The 26859-nt window shown below is 50.2% G+C and overlaps 1 protein-coding gene and 1 pseudogene across 1 annotated transcript; one reads left to right on the top strand and one right to left on the bottom strand.

The window, feature by feature from the left end:
• TRIB2 (tribbles pseudokinase 2) lies at positions 1 to 25943 on the bottom strand. Its single transcript, XM_035000614.1, has 4 exons — positions 25184 to 25943; positions 24283 to 25027; positions 19223 to 19515; positions 1 to 2474 (listed from the first exon to the last, which is right to left on the bottom strand). The coding sequence occupies exons 2-4, from the start codon at positions 24550 to 24552 to the stop codon at positions 2006 to 2008; spliced, it is 1032 nt and encodes a 343-aa protein (XP_034856505.1). The 5' UTR covers positions 24553 to 25027; positions 25184 to 25943; the 3' UTR covers positions 1 to 2005.
• LOC118008359 lies at positions 4744 to 4851 on the top strand (annotated as a pseudogene).
• Positions 25944 to 26859: the final 916 nt, after the last annotated feature.

The raw sequence follows: 26859 nt of genomic DNA, 5'->3' as shown, positions 1-26859 counted from the left end.
TTTTAGTTAAATACGCACAATTTTATTGATTGAAGAGATTAGGACAAAAACATTAAACCAAATACAGGACAAAGCACCAGAGGCCATAGATTCCCATCATGCACATCACCAATCTTTCCTCCTACGGGGTACTGAAAAAATAGGGGACGGGGAAGAAAAACGGGTCCTTCTTGATACAGCACCATCTTCAGAATGTAAAAAACAAAAACAAAACCAAAAAATAACCCAAAACCAAAAAACTCTCTCCTTTGTGTCTTCCATTATCAAAACAGAATCGAGGGCAAATCCATGGCCGCCTTGTCTCCTGACTATGAACGGTTAAGCCGCCCTCCTGGGAACGTGGAGGCTGGGCTCCTGCTGAGCAGGCATGAAGCATCCAAGATCTGCACACACATGCCACGTACTATAATAAAGCACAGATTCAAGTAACATTTACATACTAGAGTCCACGTGTTACCTACCCAAAAACATGACCATTTCACAAAACGTATACAGGCAGTAAAATCCAAACAACTGAGGTACTGGAAACACAAATATTTATGCCGAAAGAGTTCTGTATCATACAGCAAATAGAAAAGCCGTAATAAAAAAAAAAAAAAAACAACAAAAAAAACATTTGCCACTCGAAATCAAATAAAGCTATCTAGAAAAGCCAAACAAAAGGTTATTTCAGGGACAGAAATACTCAAACAAGAAAAAATATATAGATGTTAACTACAGCATGTAACATGTCATCCCAAGTCAACCCGTAATTGAAGTACTGGCTTAATACATCACAATGTGACATTTTCCTTAATAAATAGAAGAATTCTTGAAAATACAAAGGTGCGTATTGGGATAAGAGAGCTGTTTTTATTTATATCATCCTAGCTTCCAGCTGATTTTTCTTGCCGCTTGTCTCTACCGAGGATTTTTGTCCAAACCAGAGGGCCTTCCAAGCCAAAAGGATCATTCTTCCTAAAGAAAAGGAAATAGCTGCCCTGTATTTCATACACGTGGGACAATCTGCTTGGTTTCACTAGTTTCCAATAAAACAAAGACAAAAGGTGTAGCTGAGACCAGAGTGTCGCAAAAGCTTCAGACTCCAAGCGCCTCCCGTGATCTCACCCCGTTGCCCCCATCCCAGCAGAGAGGACCCCCAATGAGGCAGCCCTCATCGTTCGAAGGAAAAAAAAATTCAGGAGTGAATTTCTCTTTTCCTTTCCCTTCCTTTTTTTTCTTTTCTTTCTTTAAACTACGATAGCAGTTAATGCATCTAGAAGTTTGACTTCTAATAGCTTCCTGTCACAAACCCATGGACACAGAACAGAATAGCTTGTTAAAGGACAGATTTTTTTTTTCCCCCTTCAGGGAGCAAAGCATCAACATGTTATTTCCTGACCAGGATATTAAATAGTTTATTTAGAAGAAATGAGTTGAAAAGAGCAATTAAGAGACACAAACTGGACTTCTATTTTCTTTTAGCTTAGCACCCAGGTTTCTGGTCAGTCTGTGTGCACCGAATTTTTTTTTTTTTTTTTGAATGAACCGCATTAAGTATCATATAGGTGGTTGTCTTGTTTAAAAAGAAAAAAAAAATCCTTGGCCAATTGTACCTTCCCTGAATCATGACAAGAAGTTAAAAGCTAACAGTGCGATGCCAAGATGTGTGTTTGAGGCAGAGAGTTTTGATTCTGTCGGGATCTGCAACTATTTTGGGACAAATGAAAAGTGGGGTAGGCCGAAGCAGCCCAACTGATGGGGGTGGTCTCCAGGGGGCTACGTCAGGGAAGAGAAGCTCCAGGGGCACCTGCCCCGCTGACCTGACCCCAGACTCCCACCCCACATCTCTCACCCCCATGCTACATGTTCAGTCAGCTCCTTGAAGGTTCTCCTTCTTTGAACCGAGAAACTTGAGTGTCAGTGTCTTTCTTGCTACCAAGCCAGGCGATACGTGTCCCCTGGAAGGACTCTCCACTGCCCTCTCTCGCTCCTGGTACCTGCTAAGTCTCTGTGGGGCACGAGCTCAGTTAAAGAAAGGGTCCAAGTTCTCTTCCATGTTGACATCCGGCACCAGCTGATCAGACACTTCCTTAGCACCATATCCTGAATTCGAGACGCTAAAATCTGTAGAAAACCAAGGATGGTCCAGAATTTCCTGCGAGGTCAGCCGCTCTGAGGGCTCCCGCCGCAGGATGCTTCGGATGAGGCACTTGGCCTTGGGCGACAGAGTCTCTGGAATGTTGAACTGGCCACGCCGGATCTTGCTGAAGAGGGAACTGGGCTCAATGTCATGGAAAGGGTACCGCCCCACCAACATGGTGTAGAGCATCACTCCCAGGCTCCATACGTCGGCTGCTTTGCCCGAGTAGCTGCCACTGGTGTTCAAGATCTCTGGGCTCACGTAAGCAGGGCAGCCGTGCTTGTCAGAGAGGGAGTCGTCATCTCCCCGAAGAATATACGCATCTTCCAGGCTTTCCAGCTTGACCCGAGTCCTGCAAGAGAGAGGAGAGCGTGAGCTCCTACGGGCAGGCTGAGGCACGTGAGTCCCATCACTGTATCACAGCCCCCGCTTTAGTATTTCCAAGACCATGCACACATTCATTCATTCATTCATTCAACCAGCCAAACATGACTTACTGAGGGCCTTCTAGGCGCCAGACACTGTTCCAGGGTGGGGGGCCCAGGAGTGAATAAGACTGACAGGGAATTTGCATGATGCTTAAAATCCTCTTCCTACTGGGGTGAACCCACACCTCCAGCAAGTAAACAGACCATAAATGACATCATCATCTCCCCCATGTCAGTGATGACGGAATAGGAGATTCGTACTGTTCTCAGACACATGTAGGTAGTGATGGGGATCCGCAGGATTTGAACTCAGATCCAACCAACTGGGAAGCTCCCAGAAGCTCTGTCTACAACTTACAGCAAGCTTCTGGCTGACATGATATAACAGTCTGAAAGGACTTTTTACTCAATGGCATCTTGGCTTTATAACAGACATGGAAGATCTGATGACTCCATTTTCCAGATAAAAACATCAAGGCTCATGGAGTTTGAGTAATTTGTCCAGTGCCTTTTAGCTGGGCAACAGAGAAGACTTGGTCCCACACGTTCCTTAAGGAAGTCAACCTGCTGCTACTTCCCCACTACCAAGCTGCCTTTCTTTAGGACATAGGCAGAGCTGGGGAATGTTCGAGCAGGTATGCACTGCCATAAGCCCTTCCAAGGCTGACATCTTCATAGCAAGCCCATCTTCTTTCCAAGATTTACCACTGAACTTGCCTCCTATCTGGCCCATCACACTCCCAGGGGCTGGTCCTTGACCTGATGCTTATCTGACTTAGTTACCTCTAACTTCCACCTGTGCCAACACGTACACATATGTACATATGTGAATCTGATTTCTCACATGTGTGCAGGGGTGTATGTGTCAATCTTCCCCTTGCCTTCTAAGGATGACTGAGCTGGCTGACAGGTTCCAGGATGCCTCCTGGCTGCACTCATGAACGGAGGAGGAGAAAACCCACACTGAATTCTGAGTCCCTGGGGCCCAGCACTCTTCTTTATACAGTAGAGCTTGATATGACCATTGGGCATAAAATAAGCACTTGGTAAATACTTTTGGAAATAAGTTAAATTCTTAAAATTAACTATACTAATTTGCAGTGAAGAAAGCTGAGGACCAGGACACGAAATGACTTGCTCAAGACTGACGGCTGCCCCCCACCCAGTGCCAGAATCTTCTAGACCTCCTTGGCTCAGGGGACTCCCAAGAATCCTGTTTCCCTGTTCTGCCATTCCTTGAGTGGAAAGCTAGGTATTGCGACCTTCCAGGGCTTAAAATGGAAATCCTCTTCCTGTTCTCCTGGCCAGAACCCTCTAACAGCAGAGTTCTCAGAGCTGTTAAACCCCATAGACTCAGTCTCATTCCATCCCACGAATGAAGGCTTGCCACAAAGGTGACGTGGGCCAGGGAGGAGGGGCTGGAGTGAGGGGTCAGGGCCTTGTAGACGGTGCCTGCAAGGGCCTACAAGGTCACGATTATTCACACCAGTGGGTTCCTTCGTCTCAAAAATGCACATCATAGTTTGTACCCTGTTGTCCCGAGCGGTGACGAGGCTCCAATGAGGGGAGAACAGGAAAGTGCTTGGAGAAACCACACTGAGGCATTTGCCTAAATCAGAGCTTGTGACTCAGGTCCATAAGCTGCTTTCCTCCTCCTCCCCCGGGGCTACAGGTCTTAGCCTTAGTCTCAGCCTACTCTGAAAAGAGCAACCACCACGGCTACTCAGGGAGCCACAGAAGGAAGGTGAGGTTCAAGTTAATCAAGTTAGCTCTCTATAGCAAAAAAATCGGACAAAAAAGCCTGGGTTGATTATGAGATCTCGTATTTGAATTACAGAAGTTTCAAAGACTAAGGAGTAACTACTTCCCTGTACTCATTTCTGCCAATGAGCAATGAATGGTGGTAGTCTCTGGAAAAGGTGCTGGGCAGGGAGCTCCGAGAGCAGATTCCAGGCCAAACTACATCTCTCATCTGTTGTGTGGCTGTGGGGAGGTCACTCAACCTCTCTGTTTCTCAAACTTAAAGAGGAGCGTTGGACAAGGCCGTCTTCTTTTTAATTTTAATTTTTTGTGATGGTCCAATATACATAAAATTTATCATTTTAACCATTTTTAACTGTACACTTCAGGAGCATTAAGTACATTCCCACTGTTGGGCATCCATCTGGACAAGACAGTCTGAAAGTCTCTGCCATCGCTTCTCGGCCTTTTGGCTAAGATCAAGTGAAAGTCTCTGCCAGTTTTAACATTCTGGGATTCTGTAATATACAGCAACATGTCTTCTTTACTCGCTCACCCCAATTCTACTATAACCTGTAGTGCACACGTTCTTCTCCTCCCCCTTCAGCTAACGATCTACAGACGCAGGAAAGGTCTAGATGTGCTCATCTGGAATTGGGCTGAGGGAAAGCAAATCCTGTTCTTCCTGTTGCTCTTTCTAACCAAAGGCAGCAGGTGGGGTGGACCCACACCAACTTCCCTAGACGTTCTAAGATTGGAGGTGAGTCAGGGAAACCCAAGAGGGCGGAGGGGAGGGGGCGCACACAACGGGGCCAAGTGGGTTCTCTCAACAGCTTCCTTCGCCGGACCCTCCCCGGCAGCAGCCTCAGAAGCTGGCCAGCTTCTTGGCCTCCACGGCCACTGTCGTGGCAGCAGGAGAGCGACAGGAATAACTATAGCTGTGGAAACTGTAATTAGCTGTGGGACAAGGGACAGTCCGGTGGAAGGAGCACCAGACGTGGAATCTGGTTTGGAGCTGGGTTCCTCGCCACAGCCCACCAGCTCATGCATGTGGGGCTGACATCTTCCCCGCGGCTGCAGGGTGAGCCCCAGGCCTCCTGACCACACCTGCAGCCCCACTTCCTCTCTGTTCCAGCCCTTCCCTGTTCCTCAAAGGCACCGACCACCCACCACAGTCCTCCCTGGGGCCTCTGTGCAGGTTCTCTCCCAGCCTCTGCCCAGAACGTTCTTCCCCCAGATACGTGGACGGCTCATTCCCGCTCACTTCTTTCAAAGAGGTCTCTGCTCAAATGAGCTTCACTAAAGAGCCCTTGCCTGACCATCCTATATAGGGGAGCACTGCACGCCCAGTCCTCTCCTGCCCTGCGCGGAGACCTGGAATACTATGCATCTGTATTTGTATGGTCACGCATTTATACTCTGTATTATTCCCATGGTCACTGCAGGGTGATCGCCTCATTCTGCTCGGGAGCTCGGGAGCAGGTAGCTGAGGTCGCTCTGTATGTAGAGAACATCTTCTGTGTTGATTGCTGTTTCTCCAGCACGGAGACTAGTATCAGCCACCCAGCAGACACTCAGTCTGAGAGGGAAAGGGACAGTCACACCATTAACCCCTCGGAGCTTCGGTGTGCCCATCTTTAAGGGAACAACAGCCCTGCTCTGCCTCCCTCGCCAGGATTAAGTGGATGTCAGATGAAGTATCCATGGGGAACAGGCTTTGTAAATTCCAATACCTCAGTCCCTGGCAGGGGTGAGGGCGGGCGCGGATGTGCCTCGGGAGACCTGAGCTGCTGCTAGCTCAGCCCTTACAGGGGACAGACGTCACCACCTCAAGCTCCTGATGCTAAACCACACCCGAAGCCCTCTTCCATTCTTACCTCCCTCCAGGCCACAGCGCTACACTGTGACTCTCACCTTCCCCCTGTGACCCACCCCCTCCCCTAGGTGGCAGGGACCCTACTTCCAGCCTGACCCCCCTATACTGGAAGGGTTCGAGCTTGTCAATTAATGCCCTTCCTGGCATTCTCCTCTTTCCTCCCCCCGCAAGGCCTCAGGGGCCGTGCAAATACCCAGTGGACCCGAGAGTGCAGTGGAAAGTGCATCACACGTGCTGCAGACGCTCGGCCGCCCCGGAGCTGACCCACCTGCCACGTCAGCCTCCTCCCTTCCGAAGCCAGACTCCAGGTGGGGCGAGTCTGGATCTGCTCGTCACATCCGGCTCAGCGCGTACTGTGCCAAATTTGCCCCACATATACCAGACCAGCTCCGTCTTGAAGTCAGAGACCTGGGTTCCGCTTCTGGCTCTGAAAATTACTAAGTACCAAAGAGCAAGCACCATCTCTGTACCTAAAAAGGTGCTAGGTATCGACAGAGATTTCCTCTTTAAAGTTTATAAAACTTCCTGCCACGTCCAAGGCAGGAATTATTATCCCTTTATGTGGACACGGAGCCTAATGCTCGGAAAGGGTGAGTAAGTCCCTATGGCTAGTGAGGCCAGTCAGGGGCTGAGCGCCCATCCCTCCCGGGGCTCTAAGCAGCCAGCCCGCAGGCCTGGCCCACCCACCTGAGCAGGGGGTGCAGGAAACCACAGCCGGGGTGTCCCCGTCTATGAGGCCTCCTCAAAGTGGGGAGCACACATGCGCCCAGGGTCAGGAAGAGCCAGCCCATGGGGCAGGAACCCGCTCCTCCCATGGAGCAGCACGGACATCCCGGGCAGGCGAGGAGAGAAGAAAAAGAGGGGCCTAGAGAAAGCTGGGGAGGAAGTGCATGCTTCTGACCCTGCTTCCTGCTCGGAACACCCTGAACTTGTCTGTATCACTCCTAGGCAAGGGTCAAGGCAAGTGGTCGGGATTATGTCTTTAAACAAGGACCTTCCGGGGTTCACGCAGGTCAGGAACCCGAGGCCATGCTCCAGTCCCAGTGCCGGTCCCCGTGGACTTGCTGGACAATTGCAGGGACCGTCAGAAGGCCCCCGGGGCTTGGTTCCCGCTCTGGGGAGCAGGTTGCCTCTGTCTGCTCTGGAGAGCATGGGGGGGTGGGGGGCGCGCCTGGCAGAGCACCTGCTCGTGTCAGCATGGGACGATATGAACGAACAGTCTTTGAACTTCTGCTGTCCCCTGAACAATCTGGGGATTATGTATTCCCAGTCAAAGGAAACTGATTTTCGTAACAATCCCTAAGGGTATCGGTGGTCCTAGTAATTCAAATGTCCCACTAATCATTAGGGCATTGAAACTAGGCACCCACCAGGGATAAGGACATGACAAGTAATGTCCACCTTCTCGGGTTTTTGTGAGGATTGAAACAATGAAACAATGCAAGCACAGTCTCTACCAAGTTGCCCAGCATAGGAAATCTGCAAAAATCTGGTGGCAACTCTAACTGATCTTATTAGTAAGATAAGGCGCCCACCTCAAGCCCAGAGTCTAGACGAGAAGACAGATGAACACGATCCAAGTGGACGTGAATTCTGTGCCCATGTTCCTTCCCAGGCACTTTGCACTTATTTCCCACCCCCTCCCCCAAATGATCTCCCCCCGCCCCCAAATGTGCCCAGCTCATTCTGCTCACTTCATCCGGTCCTGACGAAGACAATCAGAGTGGGCTTTGTGGAGGTGGCGGGAACAAAGACGGCACACGAAGAACAGAGATTCCCGAAAGGGACAAGGGAGGGCTGGTGGAGAATTTTTGTGACCAAAAAGCTATGAATGACAGTGGTTATCTCCTGCAGCTTCTTGGAGGAAAGAGCCATTAGCCTGGGGTGGGACTGACTCGGCCAAGAAGCTGCACCCTGCATGCATTTCGCAACCTGTCCCTGGCACAGCCTGCTTTGCTTTAACTTCTGAATGAAAAAACCTTACACGGGGGCAGCCTGTGGACTTGGCACCATTCCTGGTGCCATCGGATCCCCAGCCAGGTGAGGAAGCCAGGACCAGCAGGATGCGCTTCTATTCCTTCCTCCGCAGAGCAGCAGGCTTCGAAGTCCTAGTGCCCCGGCCCCTCTCAGCAGAGGCCCGCGAGGCTCCCTCCGGGCCCCGGGGTCGCCAGAGCAGTGTGACCACGGGCCCCTTCGGCCTCAGTTTCCCTTCTGTAAAACGAGAACATGGCCTGAAAAGGGCTCTCTTAGCTTCAAAACTCCTGAGCTTAAGTTTCCTTTAATCTGAAACTACAGGAACTGCAACACTTCTACGACACCCTGGTCATAACGTATATTATAGTGACAGAGCAGCAACAACAGCAGCCATGAATTCAACACCTACTATGTGCTGGGACTTGCTCAGTCGCTACCTCTACTTCTCATAACAAAACTGAAAGGCAAATATTACGATACATGCCAACTTCCTACAAAATACGGAAACCGAGGCACAGAGGCTGGGAGGTCCCAGGCCACATACGGGGTACCTGAAAAAACTCAGCTGAGTCCACATCAGGAGGATCGTCATGTGGCTGTCATCTCCAAAGTACAGGAGCACCAGCATCACAGATTTACTCAGTGTCAAAGACAGAATCTGTGAAAGGAAGATTCTGGGTTTCTGGAGACAAACATGGCCCCGGGTTTATTCAGCACAGACAAAACCCTGGCATCCATGACCTAACTGCTGGAGCTCATGAGCTGGATAGAGGTGGCAGGACCTGCCCATTGGCTAGAAGAAGACACTGAGGTACAAAGAGGTGACCTGTCCAAGGCCACCTTGCAAATGAGGGGCAGAGCTGGGATTCAAAAGCAGGTTTTCAACCTCCAAATTAGTGTGCCATCCAAAACATCAAACAGGGCCTACCCCAGCAAATCGTGCTCTGCTTTGAAACCTTTAAACACCGCCCTGGGCTCCTGCAGCAGGAAGAGATCAGGACAGGGTGGGCCAGGGTGGGGCTGGGCTGGGAGTTCCGCCAGACCAAGTGGGCCTGGCCGGGACGGGAAGTCCGGTGGCCTGAGGTCAGTGGAATTCGAGAAGTCACTGAAGGCCATTCCACAGGGTGGGTCCAAGCAGGAGAAGGGTCAAGTGAGAAAGGTCAGCCACTGCCAGGTCTGGCCTTGTTCTGCCCAATACCGCAAAGCTACCCTTGGCTGTCAGTTCGGTTGTATGAGCAAGGGTCCCCCCCCGGGGGGCTAATGGGGGAGGAACAGGATTGTCCCAGCACCCTACGTCGCATCCAGCTGACCCGACAGCCACCACTGGGACTTGACAAATAAATGAAGCTAAACTCTGCCAAATAAATCGTCGCTGTAATTCTGTTTCCTGTGTGCATAGATTTTTTCCCTCTGCGAGCCACTGATATGCCAGGTCCTGTAGATGCAGTGAACAGACCCGACACCCAGGTCAAGCTCCTTCCACATCAGCAGGAGAACAGCAGGTGACCCACAGGGAAACACTTCAGCTCAGGGTGAGGGAAGTCTCCAGGGATGGGGCTGGCTGGTTCTACTAGGTGGCGTGTCCTCCCACGCTGCCCCGTCACGACAGAAAGGCTTGTGTTGTCTGTGCCCTGACTCATCGTGGCTACGGGACAGCAGGAAACCATCCCACCTCCCACCTCCTAGGCCTTCACACCGCAGGAAAGCACCCCTCGAGCGCAGCCTGCATCTCCACAGGGACGGACAGGGAAGGAAGGCAGGGCAGCTCCGGACCCCCCCTCAGGACTCTGTTCACCTCTTGCCCCTCTGATCCTTTGATCTTTACAGATGAAGAAATGGGGAGGAAATGTCCTTCTCCCAAGTTCTAGAACATGTTGGTGGTGTGACCCTGGTCCCAAAGGATCCCCTGGCCCCGAGTCAGTTGATTCAGCTTCTCAGAGAAGCTTCTGCAGGCCACGTACCACTGCTCCAAGGGCCCACCCAGCCTGGATTCTTCCAGGAAGGAAGAGCCAGGTGCACCTTGAGGAGCTGCCCCACCCCTGCTGCTTAGGCGGACTCAGAGTCCAGAACATTCCTACCCATGCACCACTGGCAGGGCAGGAGCCGGGCTCGGGCCGGTCCCTATGACCCCACCGACCCAGCGTGCACTGGGAGCAACAGTGCAGCCCTGGGCCAGACAGGGATTCCACTTGGCAGAGTCCTGAACTGGGCTCACCCAGATGGCCCAGGCACATACCACACACGTTCCGTCAGCCAGAAAATCTGGGCTCTTGCTCTGGGTCACACCACCAACATGTTCTAGAACTTGGGAGAAGGACATTTCCTCCCCATTTCTTCATCTGTAGAGATCAAAGGGTTGAGTTTAACTCTGCCTCTTACCCACCCCTCCTTGATCCCATTGCTTGGGTCCTTGTCCCTGTCAGCATCCTGAAGTCGATACCCATGCCCAGGCCATCCTGCACATACACTTCCAGAATCACGACCAGACCCCGTCCCATCCTGTCTCGAAAACAAAACAAAACAAAACAAAAAACCCTTCAATGGCTCCTCTTGGATTTCAGGTCAAGTTCAAGGTCATGGGCATGCATCCAGGCCCTAGGCCTTTTCTTGCCTCTTCATTCTCATCTCTGATCCCCCACAGTGCTGTCCACCAGCACGCCCCTCCCTGCCCAGGGCTCATTCTTGTCTCTTGGCCTTTACTCACACTTTCTGAACATCCTTCTACTTCACTCAGACCAACCCGAGAAGGAGCCCATCTCCTCCTGACACGCTCATTCTCTACACCCCATTCTGCCATTAGGACATTTTCTTTCTGCTCCCAGAGAGTTCTCTAATGTACACCCATTCTCTGTAACATGGTATGAAAAATAACTATTACACTATGTCTTCCATTAGAAAAGGATTCTCCAGAGGTGATTCTCGTACCCTCAATACCTTGCGCCGAACGTAGCACATAATAGATGCTTAATAAATATTTGCAACATAGTGTGGATCCCATGTCGAAGATGCTCCCGGCTGCAACATGCTGCCTAGAGTTCAGGGTATCTGGGCGTGATTCTGCTTAAGAATTGCACTCTCTCAAGTCCAAAGAAATTTCAAATAGGCTTGACTCTATTTCATGCTTTAGAGAAACTCCTGAGAGTCCCAGATAAAGGGCATTTAAAATGTGTTTCCATCCACTGCCTTCTGCCATCAACATATCTAGGGGATTTTTCTTATAATATTTATGCCTCCAGGGCAGCGTAAGGGGCTACTCACACACCCATTTAGTCAATTGCCAGACATTCACAAAGTATTTACAAGGCTAGTCCTGTGCTAGGTAGGGAAGACAGAAAGAGAATTGGACCCCACTTTACAGTTCCGCAGAGAAAACAAAACCCACTCCATAAAATGGAAACACAGGGCATCACAGGACTGCCCGTGGGGTTGGTTAACTGGTGGCCCATGACCCCTCAGAGAAAAGGAAGTACTGAGCTTCAGTACTCAGTGCTGGTCAGGTCCTCCTGGTGTTCACTTGTTGCCCAATTGCGTGAGAAAATTCCTTCTATGGATCGGACACAAGGGGTGGTATTTTACCTGGTGTCTATTTCCTAGAGCCAGAGTGGTATTTGAAGGCCTAGGCACGGGACTCCAGTGTCCTGGGCGCAGACCCCCAGGACTGCCAATGATTAGCTGTGAGGCCCTGAGCCTCAACTTCCTCATCCATAACATGGTGAGAATAGCACTAGTTTACTCACTGGTTTTAAACTGGTTGATGTAAATACAGTAGTTAAGTAGGATTAAATCAGTTTTCCTTTAAGTGTCGTAGTTAGAACAGGGCCTGGTCCATGGTGGAAGCCAGATAATATTTCACTGAAACGTAAGTCCCGTGAGGGAAGGGTTCCGTCTCTTCGGGTACTGCAGGATACGCAGAGCCTAGAACAGTGCCTGGCACATGACAGATGCTCAATACTATTTGTCGAATAAATAAATGAATCTCCAGGTTGTTGGGTGATGAGGGCCAAAGCCAACGGCTGATCATCAAGAGCAGTCATGACAGGTGCCTTTTTAAGGCTCTGCAGTGCAGCAGGGACCCTGCTGGATCCTCTAAGTTCATGATCTCTGACCCACGTCAGAGAAGGTAGGCCAAGGTCAAATGGCTCAGTGAAGGAGTAGGAGACCCTACTGCTGTGCCCTTGGCTCTGCTTGCCCAGGGTCTCAGTCTAGCCCATCAGCTAATTTATTAAGCACAAACAGGAAACAGCTCGGCCAGAAATCCCATTTCTAAGCAAAGAACCCTGAGGGTGCTCTCCCTTCTATGATTAGGGAAGTCCTTCATAAATGAAAATAACCCCACAGACATTGATAACAGTGTCTTAAATGTCACTTCTGCATAAATCATTAAATCAAAATGGGAACGATGGGTTAATTTCTCATTCGATGCAGAACGCTGAAGGAGCTCTTTTTGAAAAGGTGTCTATGTGGGAGATTTATACATTTTAGTCTTCCAGGGCCCCCACTCTGGGCAATGTCCTAGAGGCCAACGATCCATACTTATTCCCACTTCTCTCATTCTGTCATGAGAATCCAATCTGAGATGCATACACTCAATGAGGGAGATCTTCATTCATTCAATGCCACTGTGTTCCCACAGCAGGGACCACAAGACAGCCTCTGTCCCCAAGAATCCCCCAGCCCAGCAGGAGATGAGGCATGAGGACAGTCGAGGGATGCACATGGACGATTCGAGTAGAGGGGAGACTATCAGTGTGCTATGGGAGGGGGATCACTTACCCATCCAGGGAGAAGTGGGGGAGTAAGCCTCCCCCAAGGGCTGGCAGTGCCGGAAGCACAGAGAAGTGGTCAACATAAAGAAGGGAATTCCAGCTCTGTCTCCTTCAAAGCAAAAAGGTCAGGTCTTTTGCTAAAATACAATGAGCCTACAACTTCATGTGAATCGCTATTGATGAAAGAAGGCAGGGTCTGGTCTCCAGTCTGGGCTCTCTATTTTGTTAGCTATTAAAGCCTCAGTGGAGGCTGAAGATCTACAAGAAGAGCCAGTACAGAAACTAATCTGAGGAGAGAGAGAAGGTGTGCAGACCTCAGCTGGTGGGAGGAGGGAAAAGGCCTCCACCACACCGGAGACGCAGGTCCCGTGCCTGGGCAGATGGTGGCAGGTGACACTGAGAGGCCCAGGGCTGCTGGGTTGCTACAAAGGGTCCAGCCTCCCTCCTGCAGAAGCAGGCACTGTTCAGCTTCCACAAAGCAGAGGAAATGCAACTTGTGACGTCAAAGAGATAAAAATCTTCTAACCAAAGAAGAAACATGTACAGAGGCATGTTTCTCCATTCATGGGGGGTTATTTCTGCGCAGGGAAATGTCAATACTGAATCGAGGTTGGGGGTAGGGGGCAGTGGGTGGGGGGCAGGGGGTGGCAAGGAGCCTGGTCCCAAGGGAGAAGAGAAAGCAAACTGGCCAAACGGACCGCTATAGGAACACTGGCTCGCTCCCGGGGCAGCCTGAGGTTGCACCTGCTTCCTGGGCTCTTCACATCCTGACTCAGCAAGCTGCCCTATGTCACCCGGGGCGCCAGACACTACGTGCACAGGAGGTGAAGACGGTGGGAGCTACCACTTGTCCGTGGCCGATTATGTGCCAAGCTCTGGGTTCACCTGCATTCATTCATTGAGTTTCATGAGGAAAGTCTTCTGGATATTTCCACTCTGCAGATGAGGTAATCTGGACAAAAGAGGTTATGCAACTTGTCAAGATTAAGTTTGCTAATCAGTGCAGGAGCAGGGCCTAGAATCCAGACAGTGACTCATCCTCCACATGGGAGTAACGGGTCTTCTCCCAAAGCTCAGGCCTTCCCTTAGAGGCTCAAAGTGAAACTGGGGGCCTCCTGGAAGATCTGCTGGCCAGGCAGATCAGCCCACTACCACAGCAGGGAGGGGGAGGCTGGGGGACCTGGGCACTGCCCTCTATCAGATTCAGGGCCCCTTCCCACACACGGCCCCTCCCACTCTACAGCCCACCTCTGATTTTACTACGGGAACAAACTGTGGATGCAAAGGGTGTGTCCACGCTGAGTACAATCAGGGTAGGGGTTTAACATCCTCAGAAAGAAAAAAAAATCACCTTAGTTCTGCTCTGCAGAAACGTCCCAGGGATGGAGGAGAAGCAGCAGTGCAAGGCTGGGAACACCGGGGCCAGTTCAGGCCCGGGAAGCGGGGTCCTTCACTCCCTGCATGCGCCTGGTGTCCGCCTTCCCCTGCGTACATCTGGTCGACCTTCTGGCCTTTCTGAGCCTGGTGCTTGCCCTGTCAGTCACCCTTCTAGCACTGATCCAATATTGCAGTTAAACAAGAAAGGAGGATGTGGCTTAAATCTGAACCCTCGCATCACAAGAGTTCCACTCCTCGTGAAATGGCTGCCCAAGAGGTTGAGCACATTCTCCAAGAGCCTCCCGCACCCTGGGAACAGCTGGTCGAAAATGGCACCACTTTATCAATGACTTTAGGACCGGCGGGCTATAGTGAGCACCTGCCCCACCCTGTGCACCTCTGGTTCATTCACTGGGCTCTCACAATCACCCACAGGGATGCAGTCCTAATTTCTGCCAGGAGGAATCTGCAGCTCAGAGGCATTAAAGGACTCATCCAAGACCAGGTAGCTAATGAGGGGTAGAGACAGAATCCGAATCTAGAATCCAGATCAAAATAAAACGGAAGCAAAGGAAATCGGCGGTGCTACTAATTCAACACAGAGGCAGAAGGCACACTGGTATCAGGCCCTCACGTAACATGGGGTGTCATGCATGTATCATGTCTTCACGCTGCTCATGGGAAACTGGACTGATGGACCTGATCATTCTACCAACAACACATTCATGGGTGGTCAGGATTCAGTTACAGATGGTCCAGTATCAGAAATCCATGCATAAAGAGTCAGCACACGGGCTGGTCTCATTCTGAACCTGGTGGGGCTCAGCCAACTTCACTATGTAATTCTTTCACCTTCAGTTCCTTGCAAGAGCATCAGACAAAAAGGTGCACATCCTTGAGAGAGAGAAGACCATGCACAAAAGTGTGGTCTGGTGATTTGAGGCTTAATAAAGTAGTACTTCCAAAAGCCTCTTCTGTGTTTCCCCCCTCCAAAAAACCAATGCATAAAGGGCCAGAAAACAGACACAGACTCCATCCTTCAACGTTTCAAAAGCCTTTCAAATTCAACCCATTGTTTTCTCACACACTGGGTGTTGTCAGGAGAGACACAGACTCTAGTCCTATTGAAATACCTATTGATGAGGTCTTGCTGATTAGGATGGATGGTGGGGGCTGCCAGCCCAGTGAGGTCCCAGACTGCTGTCCCCCTCAACACACAGGCAGGTTCCTTCACACAAGCCACTGTGTGGACCAACAAAGAGAAACTGCCACGAAACTCAATGGCTGCAGGGACACACGGAGGGAGAAATAATCTGAGTGACAAAACCAGAGTCTCCTACTCTGAAATCGAAGACGTTCAAAGGCAAAACAACAAGGAGGAAGTCTACAAGGCATTATCCCTCTTTCACAAAAAGTTGACAGATGGCTGGGGGAAAAGTTCCTATCAGCTACTGATGAGAACATTTGGAAGGTCCTTGAAAATGAGAGTGACCTTCTCAGAGCTGCCCAGAGACACTTGTCATGCTAGGAACAGCCAAGTCCTCCGGGACTTCAGCGTGGTGGAGGGGCAGGGAAAGAGCTCTGGACTGAAAGGATAGGATTTCCAGGCCGGCTCCATCGGCATGCATGCTGTATGACCGTAAGCAAGGTCACTTAACTCCTGTGCAACCCAGTCACCTCGCCCGTCGGATGAGGAGCTATCATTCTCCCTGCTGGTCCCGCAGGGAGGCAGGGCTGCATGGGCTCAGGTGCCGTCAGACATGCCGGGGACAGATGATGAGCAGCTTCCTCCCTGTCACTGACGCTTCCTTTTTCAGAAGGAAAATGCTCTCTAAAGTTAAAAAGGATTTCGCTCTGACATGCTTACTCCAGTGAAGTCTTCTGGTTTCACATTCATACAGGATACTTCTTTCTAGATCTTTCTAGAAAGGGTCATGCTCGTTTGCAAAAGTCAAACACAGCTCCAAACTCAGTGCCAGAGACTCACAGTCCTTGTGTTGGAAGCCTCCGACATCTTGGGATTTCTTCTCTAGGCCCTGGGACATCAAGGATTTCAGCTTTGCCACCATCTACTCCTGGGCACTCTTAACTCAACTTCCCATAAAGGACAAGACAGGCCTGGAGGAAAAGGCCTTCAACAGCAAATGTGAGGTCTGACTCAGCCCCTTATTTGCTTCTAGCTAACTGTGGGCCCTGGGGCCGGCACCCTCACCTCTGCTGTTCTGATTCCAGGCAGCAACAGGAGAAAACTGAAGGATGGGCCCTCTGGAGACCCTGGAGTTCACTTGTGCTCCCATGTTCTGTGACCTAAGGATGTCCACCCTACTATGACTCACTTCATAAATATGTATTTACCATGTGTGTTCTATCCCTGGACGCACCACCCCGTCAACTCACTGGTACCTGAAATTCCTCTCGAAAGAGACACAATCGAAGGGGACGTTTAAAAACTTGGATCCCCATGAGAGAGGGCATTCATCGCCCTTACTCCCTGTGGCAGGCAAGTGAATTTGTTGAGATCTGATTTAATAGAGAATATGTCCTTATTTCTGCTCTTTCTTATCTATAACTTTGAGACCTCACACAAGATTTTGGAGTCCTCCTCCATAAAATGAACATGATGATCCCCACCCTACCCCCATTTGCAGAGAGAAGTAAGTAAGGTTAACAATAACCTAATAATAAGACCTTAAAGTGCTCCCAAACAATCACCTCTTATTTTTGTAGTTAGAGTTATTACATTTCCAAGAAAGGTGGAATGCAGAAGGACAAAGAAAGTATCTTTGTCAGTATTCTGCTGGGGGTCAGGTATATATTTAACTTCCAGTGAGAATATTCAAAGAAGCACACACCTGATGTTATAACTCAGAAAGACCTCAGAACCAATAAGACAGAGCCAGGACAATAAAAGGATAAGAAACTTGAGGCCAGGAGGAAGGGACCAAACTAAAAGGTCACAGAGGATATTAAAGGTGAAACCAGAGTAATAACTTGAGTCTCCAGGCTCCAAGGGCAGATGCATCTGAACTGAAGAAGAGAATATGTGTCACCCCACACTCGAGATCTTAGAATAGCTCCCTCTTGTTCCATTTGTTAGTAAGGGTCAAGACCATGCACTATCAAAAACCAGGCTATTAGCTACCACGAATGCCTAAGATACCTGTTTATGGGGAAAAAATATGGAACAATAACCAATCTCTGTGGCCAGTGGCCCTCGGCACTTTGTATACTCAGCTGCATTATAAATTGTCATCAGGGGCACCTGGGTGGCTCAGCCAGTAAGCACCTGCCTTCGGCTCTCAGGTCATGATCCCAGAGTCCTGGGATCGAGCCCCGCATCGGGCTCCCTGCTCGGCGGGAAGCCTGCTTCTCCCTCTCCCACTCCCCCCGCTTGTGCTCCTGCTCTCGCGATCTCTCTCTCTGTCAAATAAATAAATAAAATCTTAAAAAAAATATATATATATATATATATATAAACTGTCATCAAATTATTCCACTTGCATTAAGTAAACACAGGCCCTTTACCTTTGCTAATCCCTAAATGCTTCCCAGACATTTACCTCCCAATTAGCTCTAACCATAAAATGAAAAAAACCAAAGCAGACACCACTAGATCTCATTATATATTTTTTCTATAGGACATCAACAGACTTCCCTAAGCAATAGCCTAAAATATCACAGGCCATTAGATACATGGCACAGTAACTGGTAGGTAGAAAGGGTTGCTAGCCAGTTCATCATCAGACACATAAAAGATATTCCAGATTAAAAAAAAAAAATACTCCAGATATGTTTGTTGAGTGAGTAAATGAATGGCATGCACTAGCTTTGTACTCAAATGGGCCTTAGTAGCTTTGTGCCCATGGACCTCCACTTCACCAACCACGTCCCTAGGAGGAGTCCAGGATGCCCAAGGCCTTCATGGTAATTCCACGACCCACGTGGGTAGAAACTCTAGAACGATCTTTGGAATAGTCAGCAATGAATATAAATCACTTGCCTCCACCCCTCTAAAAAAGCACATTCTTCAAAAGAAAAAGAGTGGCTCGAAAGAGTTTTACAAGAGAAGTCAGCTGGAAGAGAAAGCGGGCCCCAGTGGGTTTGCTCAACAGAATGTCATGAGTGGGCAGAAGAACCATGAGTGGAACCCAGATGCCCAGTGTCCTGCCCAGCTGTCTCCTACAATAACCCAGACCTGCGCATTGCTGTGTGTATGTATCGACACCTTCCTTACCTGCAACGCCGGTCCTTCCCACACTGTCTGTAACATACTCATCTTTCAAATGAGCTCCAAAAGCACCTCTCCTGACTTCCACGTCCTAGTTAAAACGGACATCCCAGCCCCCGGGTCCCATCTAACCCCGTATATAGTCTTCACTCAGGGCTTAGAGCATCCCTTTGTAGGTGAGTTGACTAGTTAATGCGCCCCGATATTCACAGTACTGAGAAATGTGAGTAATGCACACACACTTTAGCCGTACATACACGTACACTTAGGAAACATCTACCGAGTGAAGGAATGAATGAATGAATTAGAAATCAGTGAGGACAGGCACCGAGCGTTCTGAAGGTAGGATTATTTCAAAAGCAAAATCGTGCCTTACTCGCACTGAAAATGTCACGCAGGCTTGCCGCCATCTTCAGAGTTCACAAAACCAAAAAAAAAAACCCTAATCACCAGGTCACAGACAATCCTGGCACCCGACCTCTGAGCATTCGTTAACGCGGCTGGAGTAGCAGCAACTTAGTTTCCCGGGGCACTTAAAACATCTCAACATCCATTCACCTCCTTCTGTCTGCTCACCCTTCCTTCTCACCTGGATGGCAGGCAGCAAAAAAACAAAACAAAACAAAAAAAACTGTCCATTCCAACCCCTCCAGCAAGCATGCTCCCGAGCAGCCCGTCGGAGTCCGGGCTCTGGACAGGAACGACACTCACCTTTCTTCGTCCTTAAAGATGAATTTCCGCAGCTTCAGATCCCGCAGCACCAGCCCCCCGTCGTGGCAGTGGGCCACAGCCGAGGCGATCTGGTAGAACAGTCTGGCCGCCTCCTCCTCCCTCAGCTTCTTGCAGGTGCGGACAAACGAATGCATGTCCCCATAGCTTCGCTCAAAGAACACATAGGCTTTGGTCTCCCCCAGGATGATTTCGGTGATTTGGTTGATGTTGCTGTGGGCAGACAGGCAAAAGCACGGGGCCAGGGATTCCTGGTAGCAGCTGATATCGAACACCTAGGACAGGATTCACGACAAGACCAAGGGTCAGGGGTGCGTCTTAAACCACGGAATCACAGAATGGAACAGGCTTTTGAGGAGACAGAAGGCAGACCGAACTCGGACCCAGACCACACTGGCCCTGCCTGCTCCCAGCTGTGCAACGTTGAATAAGCTGCTTGACCTCTCTGAGCTTCCAAATCTTTACGGGTAAAATGGGCAAATGACCCTTGACTCACAGGGCTGGGAGGATTACTTGACAACGTGGAGGTAAAAACGCTGTGCAAAACGTAACACGGTACACAAATGGTTAAGTCTTACCACTTTTTTCTCTCTACCCCAATCGCCTATTTATAAAAGAGCTAAGGCAAAATCTGAAAGTGACCCACCCCAAGCTACGCAGACAAAGCCTTATTTTCCTTCCAAAAAACGAAACAGGACAGAAGCGGGCATCACTGCACAATGATAGCGATTATGTACAATATATTTTACACTATGCAAATGTGTTGTACAGTGCTCTACAACATATTAGCAATTAACAGAGCAAATATGCAGACTTTGCCTTAAGGTCCTCTAATCCAAAACCTTCATTTTACAGATGTGGATATCGAGGCTCAGAGAACAAGTCAAATCGAGCCCCAGCGGCAGAGCTAAGGAATAGGACACACAGTCCTTAATAGGAAAGAAAGCAGACACAATTCTCAATTCCCTCCACACTATCTAGCTCAATGAATCAGTTATGCAATGATTTCCTATGAATCAAAATTAGCCTGTGAAATGCCACCTCACTGTGGGGTTATTTAAAAAGAAAATCCATCCTCAATACCTTTTGGAAACCATCCTAAGAGGAATTAACGCTACAGAGAATCTTTGAGGTCATAAGAAAAAAAAGCTTTCATTCATTTCAAGACCTCCACTAAATCAGGAATACAAATCCCTGGGTTTGGAATGTGGTTTTACTATCTGCCTGGGAATGTAGGCGCATGACTCCCTTCTGTGCCTGCATGAGTGAGGGGCAGGCATGAGGTGCTTTGCTGGAAAGCACTGCAGGCCAAGAAGGCTCCAGCAACAAACCCTTAAATGGTCCCCGTGCACCACCATTTAGCTTCTTAAATCTTTTTCATTAGTGAGAACATCCTCTCCTTGATCCTCATTTTGCAGCATGGCCTAGAAATCACCCAACTGAGGCTCTAATCCTGGCTTGGCCACCAATAATCTGGATAAGATGGATAAAGCACTCAGGGTCACTGGGCCTCCCTCCTCTTCCTAACCTGGAGACGTTGATTTAGAACCCTGTTGACCTTTTTGGGTCCGGATCCCACGTGAGAACCTGATAAAAGCTCTGTCCCCTCTAGCTGACAATGCCCATCCTCCAATGCGCGCACAATACTGGATTCATTTTCAGGGGATTCACAGGCCTTCGGAAACCCATCCAGGGACACAGACTGCCATTTAAGATCCATGATTGAAGTTAAGTCGCCCTTCGGTTCAAAAACCAAAAGAAATCTGTGCGTCAAACAAGGATAGTAAGAACCTCAGGAGGGCTGGTGCTAACCCAGGGCGAGGAAGCAAAGTAACGTTGTGAATGAACCATAATGAGGCATCTCAGGAAGGCAGCACAGCTGCTAGAATTTAAGAATGAATACTTCAATGCCTCCAGAGACCACAAATCACACCCTGATACTGTCAAATGATGACCCACGAGCAGTGACCTCAGAGGTCCGTTCAATTAGGAATCTGAAATGCCTGAGTCAACTTTAACACCCAGGCTGCGGGCAGCAGAAACCTAGGAAAGCCTCAAAAATTTCACAGAGAGTAATAAACGTTTTGCAGTGGCTAATGTAAACACCCCGTGTTATATAACGGGGGTGGGGGGGATGGGTTCTGAAGCAGGAGGCTGCAGGCTTGGTCTCTCCAGTGCTCGTGGAGTTACGATGATTTATCATATACTTCCTCCTTCAAGTTGCATTTTTAAAAAAATAAAAGGTGATTTTTGCTCAGCACCTTCAGTCAGTTACCCCGTCCCACTGATGAAAAACTGAACGGACACAGAAATTTAAAAACACAAAAACAAAAACAAAAAAACAACATATTCATGGCAGCTTCACGAAATAGCCAATACCCTCTGTAAGAGATCAAATTCCAAGATGGTGGACAGAGTATGAAAAATAAAGCAATTACTTCTGTTCTCCCAAATGGGTAGGCACCAAACTTTTAGTAGCAGTTATAACAGGCATTTACGGGGGTTGGACTGATATTTAAACCATCACCTTCAAATGCAAAATCAAGCCATAAGCCTGGTTGCCAGCTTCTTTTAAATGTTTAATTTGGAGCCTAAGTTATATAATGTGACAGTTGAGATAAGGTAGGAAGATTAGGCCATCATGAGTAGCATTTGCAAAAAAAAACAAAAAAAACAAAAAACCAAAAAAACCCAAAACCAAGTGCCCATTTTGCCAAAATAGTAATTATGTCAACGTGCATAGTAGCTACCAGCATTTCCATGAAAATAATAAGGTAAAGACCCCCTAAAGCTGCCTTCCTTCATTTGCCTAGCTCACAGTGGGCTCAGGGAGACAATAAACAGGCTTGATTATTTTGGTTAAACGACCCCAAATGGTGTCCTGTAGCATTCTCTCCTGACAGTCCTCTATAGGAATGGCATCTTTACATTCGATCTGTTTTTGCAAAGACTTTTTCCTTGGGTCAACATAGAGCTAGGAGACAGGAACTCTATATTCTGAGACATCAAAAGGAACTTGATTCAATGTGTAGATTTCACAGTGCCTTGCAGTAAGCTGAGTTCACACTGTGTATCTGAGGGAGGCTCACAGAAGCAGCCTTATAAAAACCACTTGGAGCTTCCTAGGATATACACAGCTATGCTTGCATAAAAAGTCACCCATGTCACCTCCGGTAAAAAGGCAGGAAAACAGGCTGCTGTGTCTTAAAGGGATGACCTCTGCCAAGCAGAACAATGATACTGCACTTAAATCCACTTGCAGCCCCACAGTAATTGGTGAGGGCTGATTCAATCTTTGCAATAACTAAACCAGCAGATTAAGTACAGTTTCAGGCCAAAGAGCACGTCTACGAATGACACCGTAAGGTCAGCCCAAAGTGAAATATGTCTTGAAGAATCTGGAGGGAGAAAGGAAGAGCAGGGGCAGGTCACCTCTGCCTTTAAACAAAGAAATAACAGCAAGATGCTCCTGCAGAATTTGAAGGCAGAGTCCCTTTACTTAAAAGCATCCCCAGCCTTTGAAAAATATTAAAATGCTGTACCGAAGTTGAGCAAAAGGAGTGAACACACTGCTGGGCGATTGTGCATATTTCATAGAAGAGTGGCAGCTCTGTGGAATTCATTCATTTCAAAGGATGACTCCCCTATTGTGCAACCTTGTAGGTCTTCTGAGAATTCAATCCAGCTCTGAATAGCCTACGGAATTTTGGTTAACCGGGCACAGTTGCTCTGGGTCTCAGTAACTTGGGAGAAGATGCAAAATACCAAATGCTCAGTACAAGCAGAGAGCTGTCTTTGAAGAGTCTCTGATTTTCCCCTGAGATCTGAACTGAGCAATTGCAAAACTGACTGAAGACCTCCACAAAACGCATATTTACAATGAAAGACTCCAGTCCGCCAGGAAATAAAGCAATCTGTGGTTAATGGTAAAAAGTGTGATGTATTATTTGTAGCACAGCTGTGCTGAGTGCCCATTTCAAAGACAGCAGAGGTCCTCACTCCTCACTATCCCCTTACCCCTCCCCCAAGAAAAACCAAGAGTGACCAAATGTAAAATTGACAATGAATTCTTGATCTTTGTCCAATGCCTGGGTATCCCCTATGCTCTACTCTATTCCTTTTTTTTTTTTTTTTTTTTTTTTTGCAACTGTTCTCATCCCCTTGTCTGGAGTGCACACACACAAAGACACACAGACAGTCACTGTTGGGGGTCAAAGACAAAAAGGAAGCTGAAGTGCCCATCTCGGTGTTAGCACTGTGAATCCCTGGGCCTCCAAAGGCCGGCCTGTAAACCACACTGGCAAAGGTGTGTGTTGGGGGTGGGGGGCGCAAGGGGGTGTTCGCGCACGGAAGTCTGGAGATGAGAAGAAACGAGACAAGAGAGGAGGACCCAAAGGACTCACTCTTTCCTACACCCAAAGGTGCGCTGGTGGCTTTGATTTCCACCCCCAATACCTCCTCTCAAGGCTGCAAGGAGCAGAGAGCTCTTTGTAAACTCCTTCCCCGCGCTGGGCCCCTGGCTCAGCCAGAGGGGACACCTTTGTGTGTCTCTTTTAAAGGGCACCTTCTGAACAAAGGTTTAACACCTGCACGCTTCTAAGAACAATGGCTGCAAAAGGAACCCAGTCATCAGTGCCTGAAAATTAGCGGGGGATTCCCTACTTCACGGTGGAAGGGGAGGGGGCTAGACACAAGGAGAAACCCCTTGGGCAGCGGGACCCGGCCTAGAGCTGAGGCGCTCCACGAGCCTCTGGAAGCACGCGTGTTCGTGGCCCCCGCGCAGTCCCGCCGCCCTCCCCAAACCCGGGCTCTCCCCAAAACGCCCCCGCCGCAGCCCGCCCCATTGTCTGCAACGCTCTAAAAACTTCGCAACTAGTCGAACGTGAACAAATAAATAAACCCATTTAACGAGGCCACGGATAATTATCCCGCGAGTCTCCCTCCTCCAGGCTCCGCAGCTTGGCGACCTCCCGCCCCCTCCAAACGGCCCCGGGGAATCTTTTTAAAAGACAAAAAGCAAAAACAAACCCCGAGCTCTTTACCTTGCACACCAGCTCCTCCCCACTGTGCAGATGCACGGCACGAAAAACGTGGTCTCCCTCCAGAGGTTCCAACAATAAGTATTTCCCGATGCAAGAAACGCAATGCGACAAGTTCGGAGTCTCGGGCGGGCTCGGGGAGCCGAGGTTCGGGCTGAAACTCTGGCTGGGTTCGGCGGACCTTATAGACGACAACTCTTCGAAATCCTGGGTTTTGTTCCGCGATCTCCCATATCTTGCTATTGTGATGGGGGTAGACCTGTGTATGTTCATGAGTGTGGGGATCGCACTCGGCAAACAAAAAACCCGCTGGAGAGATGAGTCGCTGGCGAGTGCGGCTGCAGGCGCCTCCGTGCCACGGATTTTAAAAGGGAACGAGAGGGGAGGGGACGGGAAGGGGGCTACGCGGAGAAAGAGTTAGAAGCCCCCAAATGGGCGCCGCCGGGCACCTCGTCTGCTCCGAGCCCGGCTCCCGGGGGTGCTCAGTCGGCAGTAACTCGGGTCCTTTTGTTACCCCAAAGCAGCCAGCGATGTGCAGAATCTCCGCACTTTTAGTTTCTGTCTCTCTTTCTCTCTCTCTCTCTCTTTCCAACGTGGGTCTAGACGAGTAACTGGACTGCTAAGGTGGGGAGCTGCAGCGCCAGGTCTCCCGAAGCGATCCCCACGCAGCCTTCCGAATCGCAGACGGGGCGGAGGAGCCCTGCTGTAGTTTGTGCAATCTTCGAGGAGCGCACGGCAGCAGCTGGGTCTCAACGCGTTAGAAACCAAACAAAAAGAAAAAGGAAATAAGCACGGGTCTACCGGCTCGCGCCGCACGGCAGACAGAATCCGCGCTGCACCCCTTTTTTTGGTGGAAAGGGTGGGGGGCGTGGAAGGGGGGGCGCCGGCGAGGGTAGTTACCTACGTTTTAACTGTAGATGGCGTCTGAGGCTTTTCCAAGATCGCAAGAGCTCTCCAAAATTTAAACAAACAGACAAAAAAAAAAAGAAGAAGAAGAAGAAGAAAAAGAATAGCAAGGGAGCATTTAACTTAGAGCGGTCACCGCTGCCAACAAAAGACTGCAAAAGCCGGGCACAGAGTTGCGGCGCGGGCCGGGCGCAGGTACCGCGACAAAGCCCGGGTTGGCCCGCCGGGCGGAGGTCAGCACAGGCTCATGCTGTCGCAGCTCGCTCGTGCTCCAGATCGTCCTCCGAATAAAGCGAGAAGTGCGGGCACGGACGAGAGTAGATCAATGGTCTCCGATTCCCCCGGCACGAGCTTCCGGGCGGGGAGGGGGGGGAATCCTCCGGGCGCTGGAAGGGGTTGCGCCCCCAGCCAACCTGCGGCGTTCCTTTCCCGCTGGATAACTGGACCCTGCCTTGGAATAATTTACAACCACTCCGTCTCCCCCGACCCTAAACCCAAATTGCGCGGTGGGGTTTGTTTGGGAGAAAACTGGTGGCTTTTCTTCTTCGTCTTTTATTTATTTATTTTTTTCTTTCTTCCCCAGAGGTAAGAAGAATGTGTATTTAAAATTGAAGGGGATGGCCGATGGTGCCCGAGGCCAATCCCCGAGCTCAGCACGCCCGCAACTCCCGGCGAGGCGGTATTAATAGTTACTTACGTGGCCGGGGATCTCGGAGCGAGCGGGGCCCTGTGTGCGCGTGTGTGCGCGCGCGCGCCTCGCTCGCGCTCCGTCTCCCCATTCAATGTCACCGACACATTTCCACGGAGCCTCCGCCCCCCCCGCCCCCCCGCGGCACCCGCGACTGGCTCAGCCCAGGGCCGGCCCCGCCCCACCCCCGCCCGGGCCCCCCTCATTGAGCCGGGCGCCCATCAATCAGCCCCGCCGCTGCCAGTCCTCGGGCGGCTCCCCGCGCCCGCCGGCCGCCGCCACTACCATTGCGGCTCTCGGCCCCGGCGCCGGCGCCGGCCTCACGGCTCTGCGGCTCGGCGGCAGTGCCATATCCTTCCGCGGCCCGGGCTGGGAGAAGGCGGCCCCGCAACGGAGCGGGAGGGTCGCGGGGTCGCCGCAGGCCTCGGAGCGCGCGCCCCGTCGCGAGCGTCTGTGGAGTCGCCAGGCCGCAGCCACGCGCGCGTCGCCCCCGAGCGGCTCGGCCGGTGCTCAGTGTGCTTCTGCGTACCTAGTCCCTCTTGCTGGCGCTTTGCCCCGGAAAGCCGGGCATCCTGAGAGCATCAGGCCACCGCGCTTCGGATGCTGCTCTGAGCCAGGAGCCGTTCCCCGTTGGTGATCCCTTGCATCAGTGGTGCCGCATGGAGTTTCAAAAATTAGTTTCATTAGCTTTCCCCGACACCCTAGTCCCCATCTAAAAAGAAAACAATCGCTTGCTTTGGGTTGCTGTCACCCTGGTGTCGCCACCTCCCTACCCCTCCACTCTCCGCCCCCGGGGCTTGGAGTGTTTTGAGCCTGAAGACACCTTTTGACTCAGACCGATTTTAATCACGAATTCTTCCCCTCTCGGGGCAGTGCCCAGAGGGCCTTGGTAACCCAGTGAAACAGACACCTGCGCACACGCATCCAAGTGCTCTTGGCTCCCACCGGAGTGCGGGGCTGCACAAGATCTCGTCTGTCAGCCACCC

Source organism: Mirounga leonina, unplaced genomic scaffold (genome assembly GCF_011800145.1).
Source record: "Mirounga leonina isolate KUSES-001 unplaced genomic scaffold, KU_Mleo_1.0 Mir_125, whole genome shotgun sequence".
In the NCBI taxonomy this organism is placed as follows: domain Eukaryota; kingdom Metazoa; phylum Chordata; class Mammalia; order Carnivora; family Phocidae; genus Mirounga; species Mirounga leonina.
This window is presented reverse-complemented; position numbering and strand designations above follow the sequence as displayed.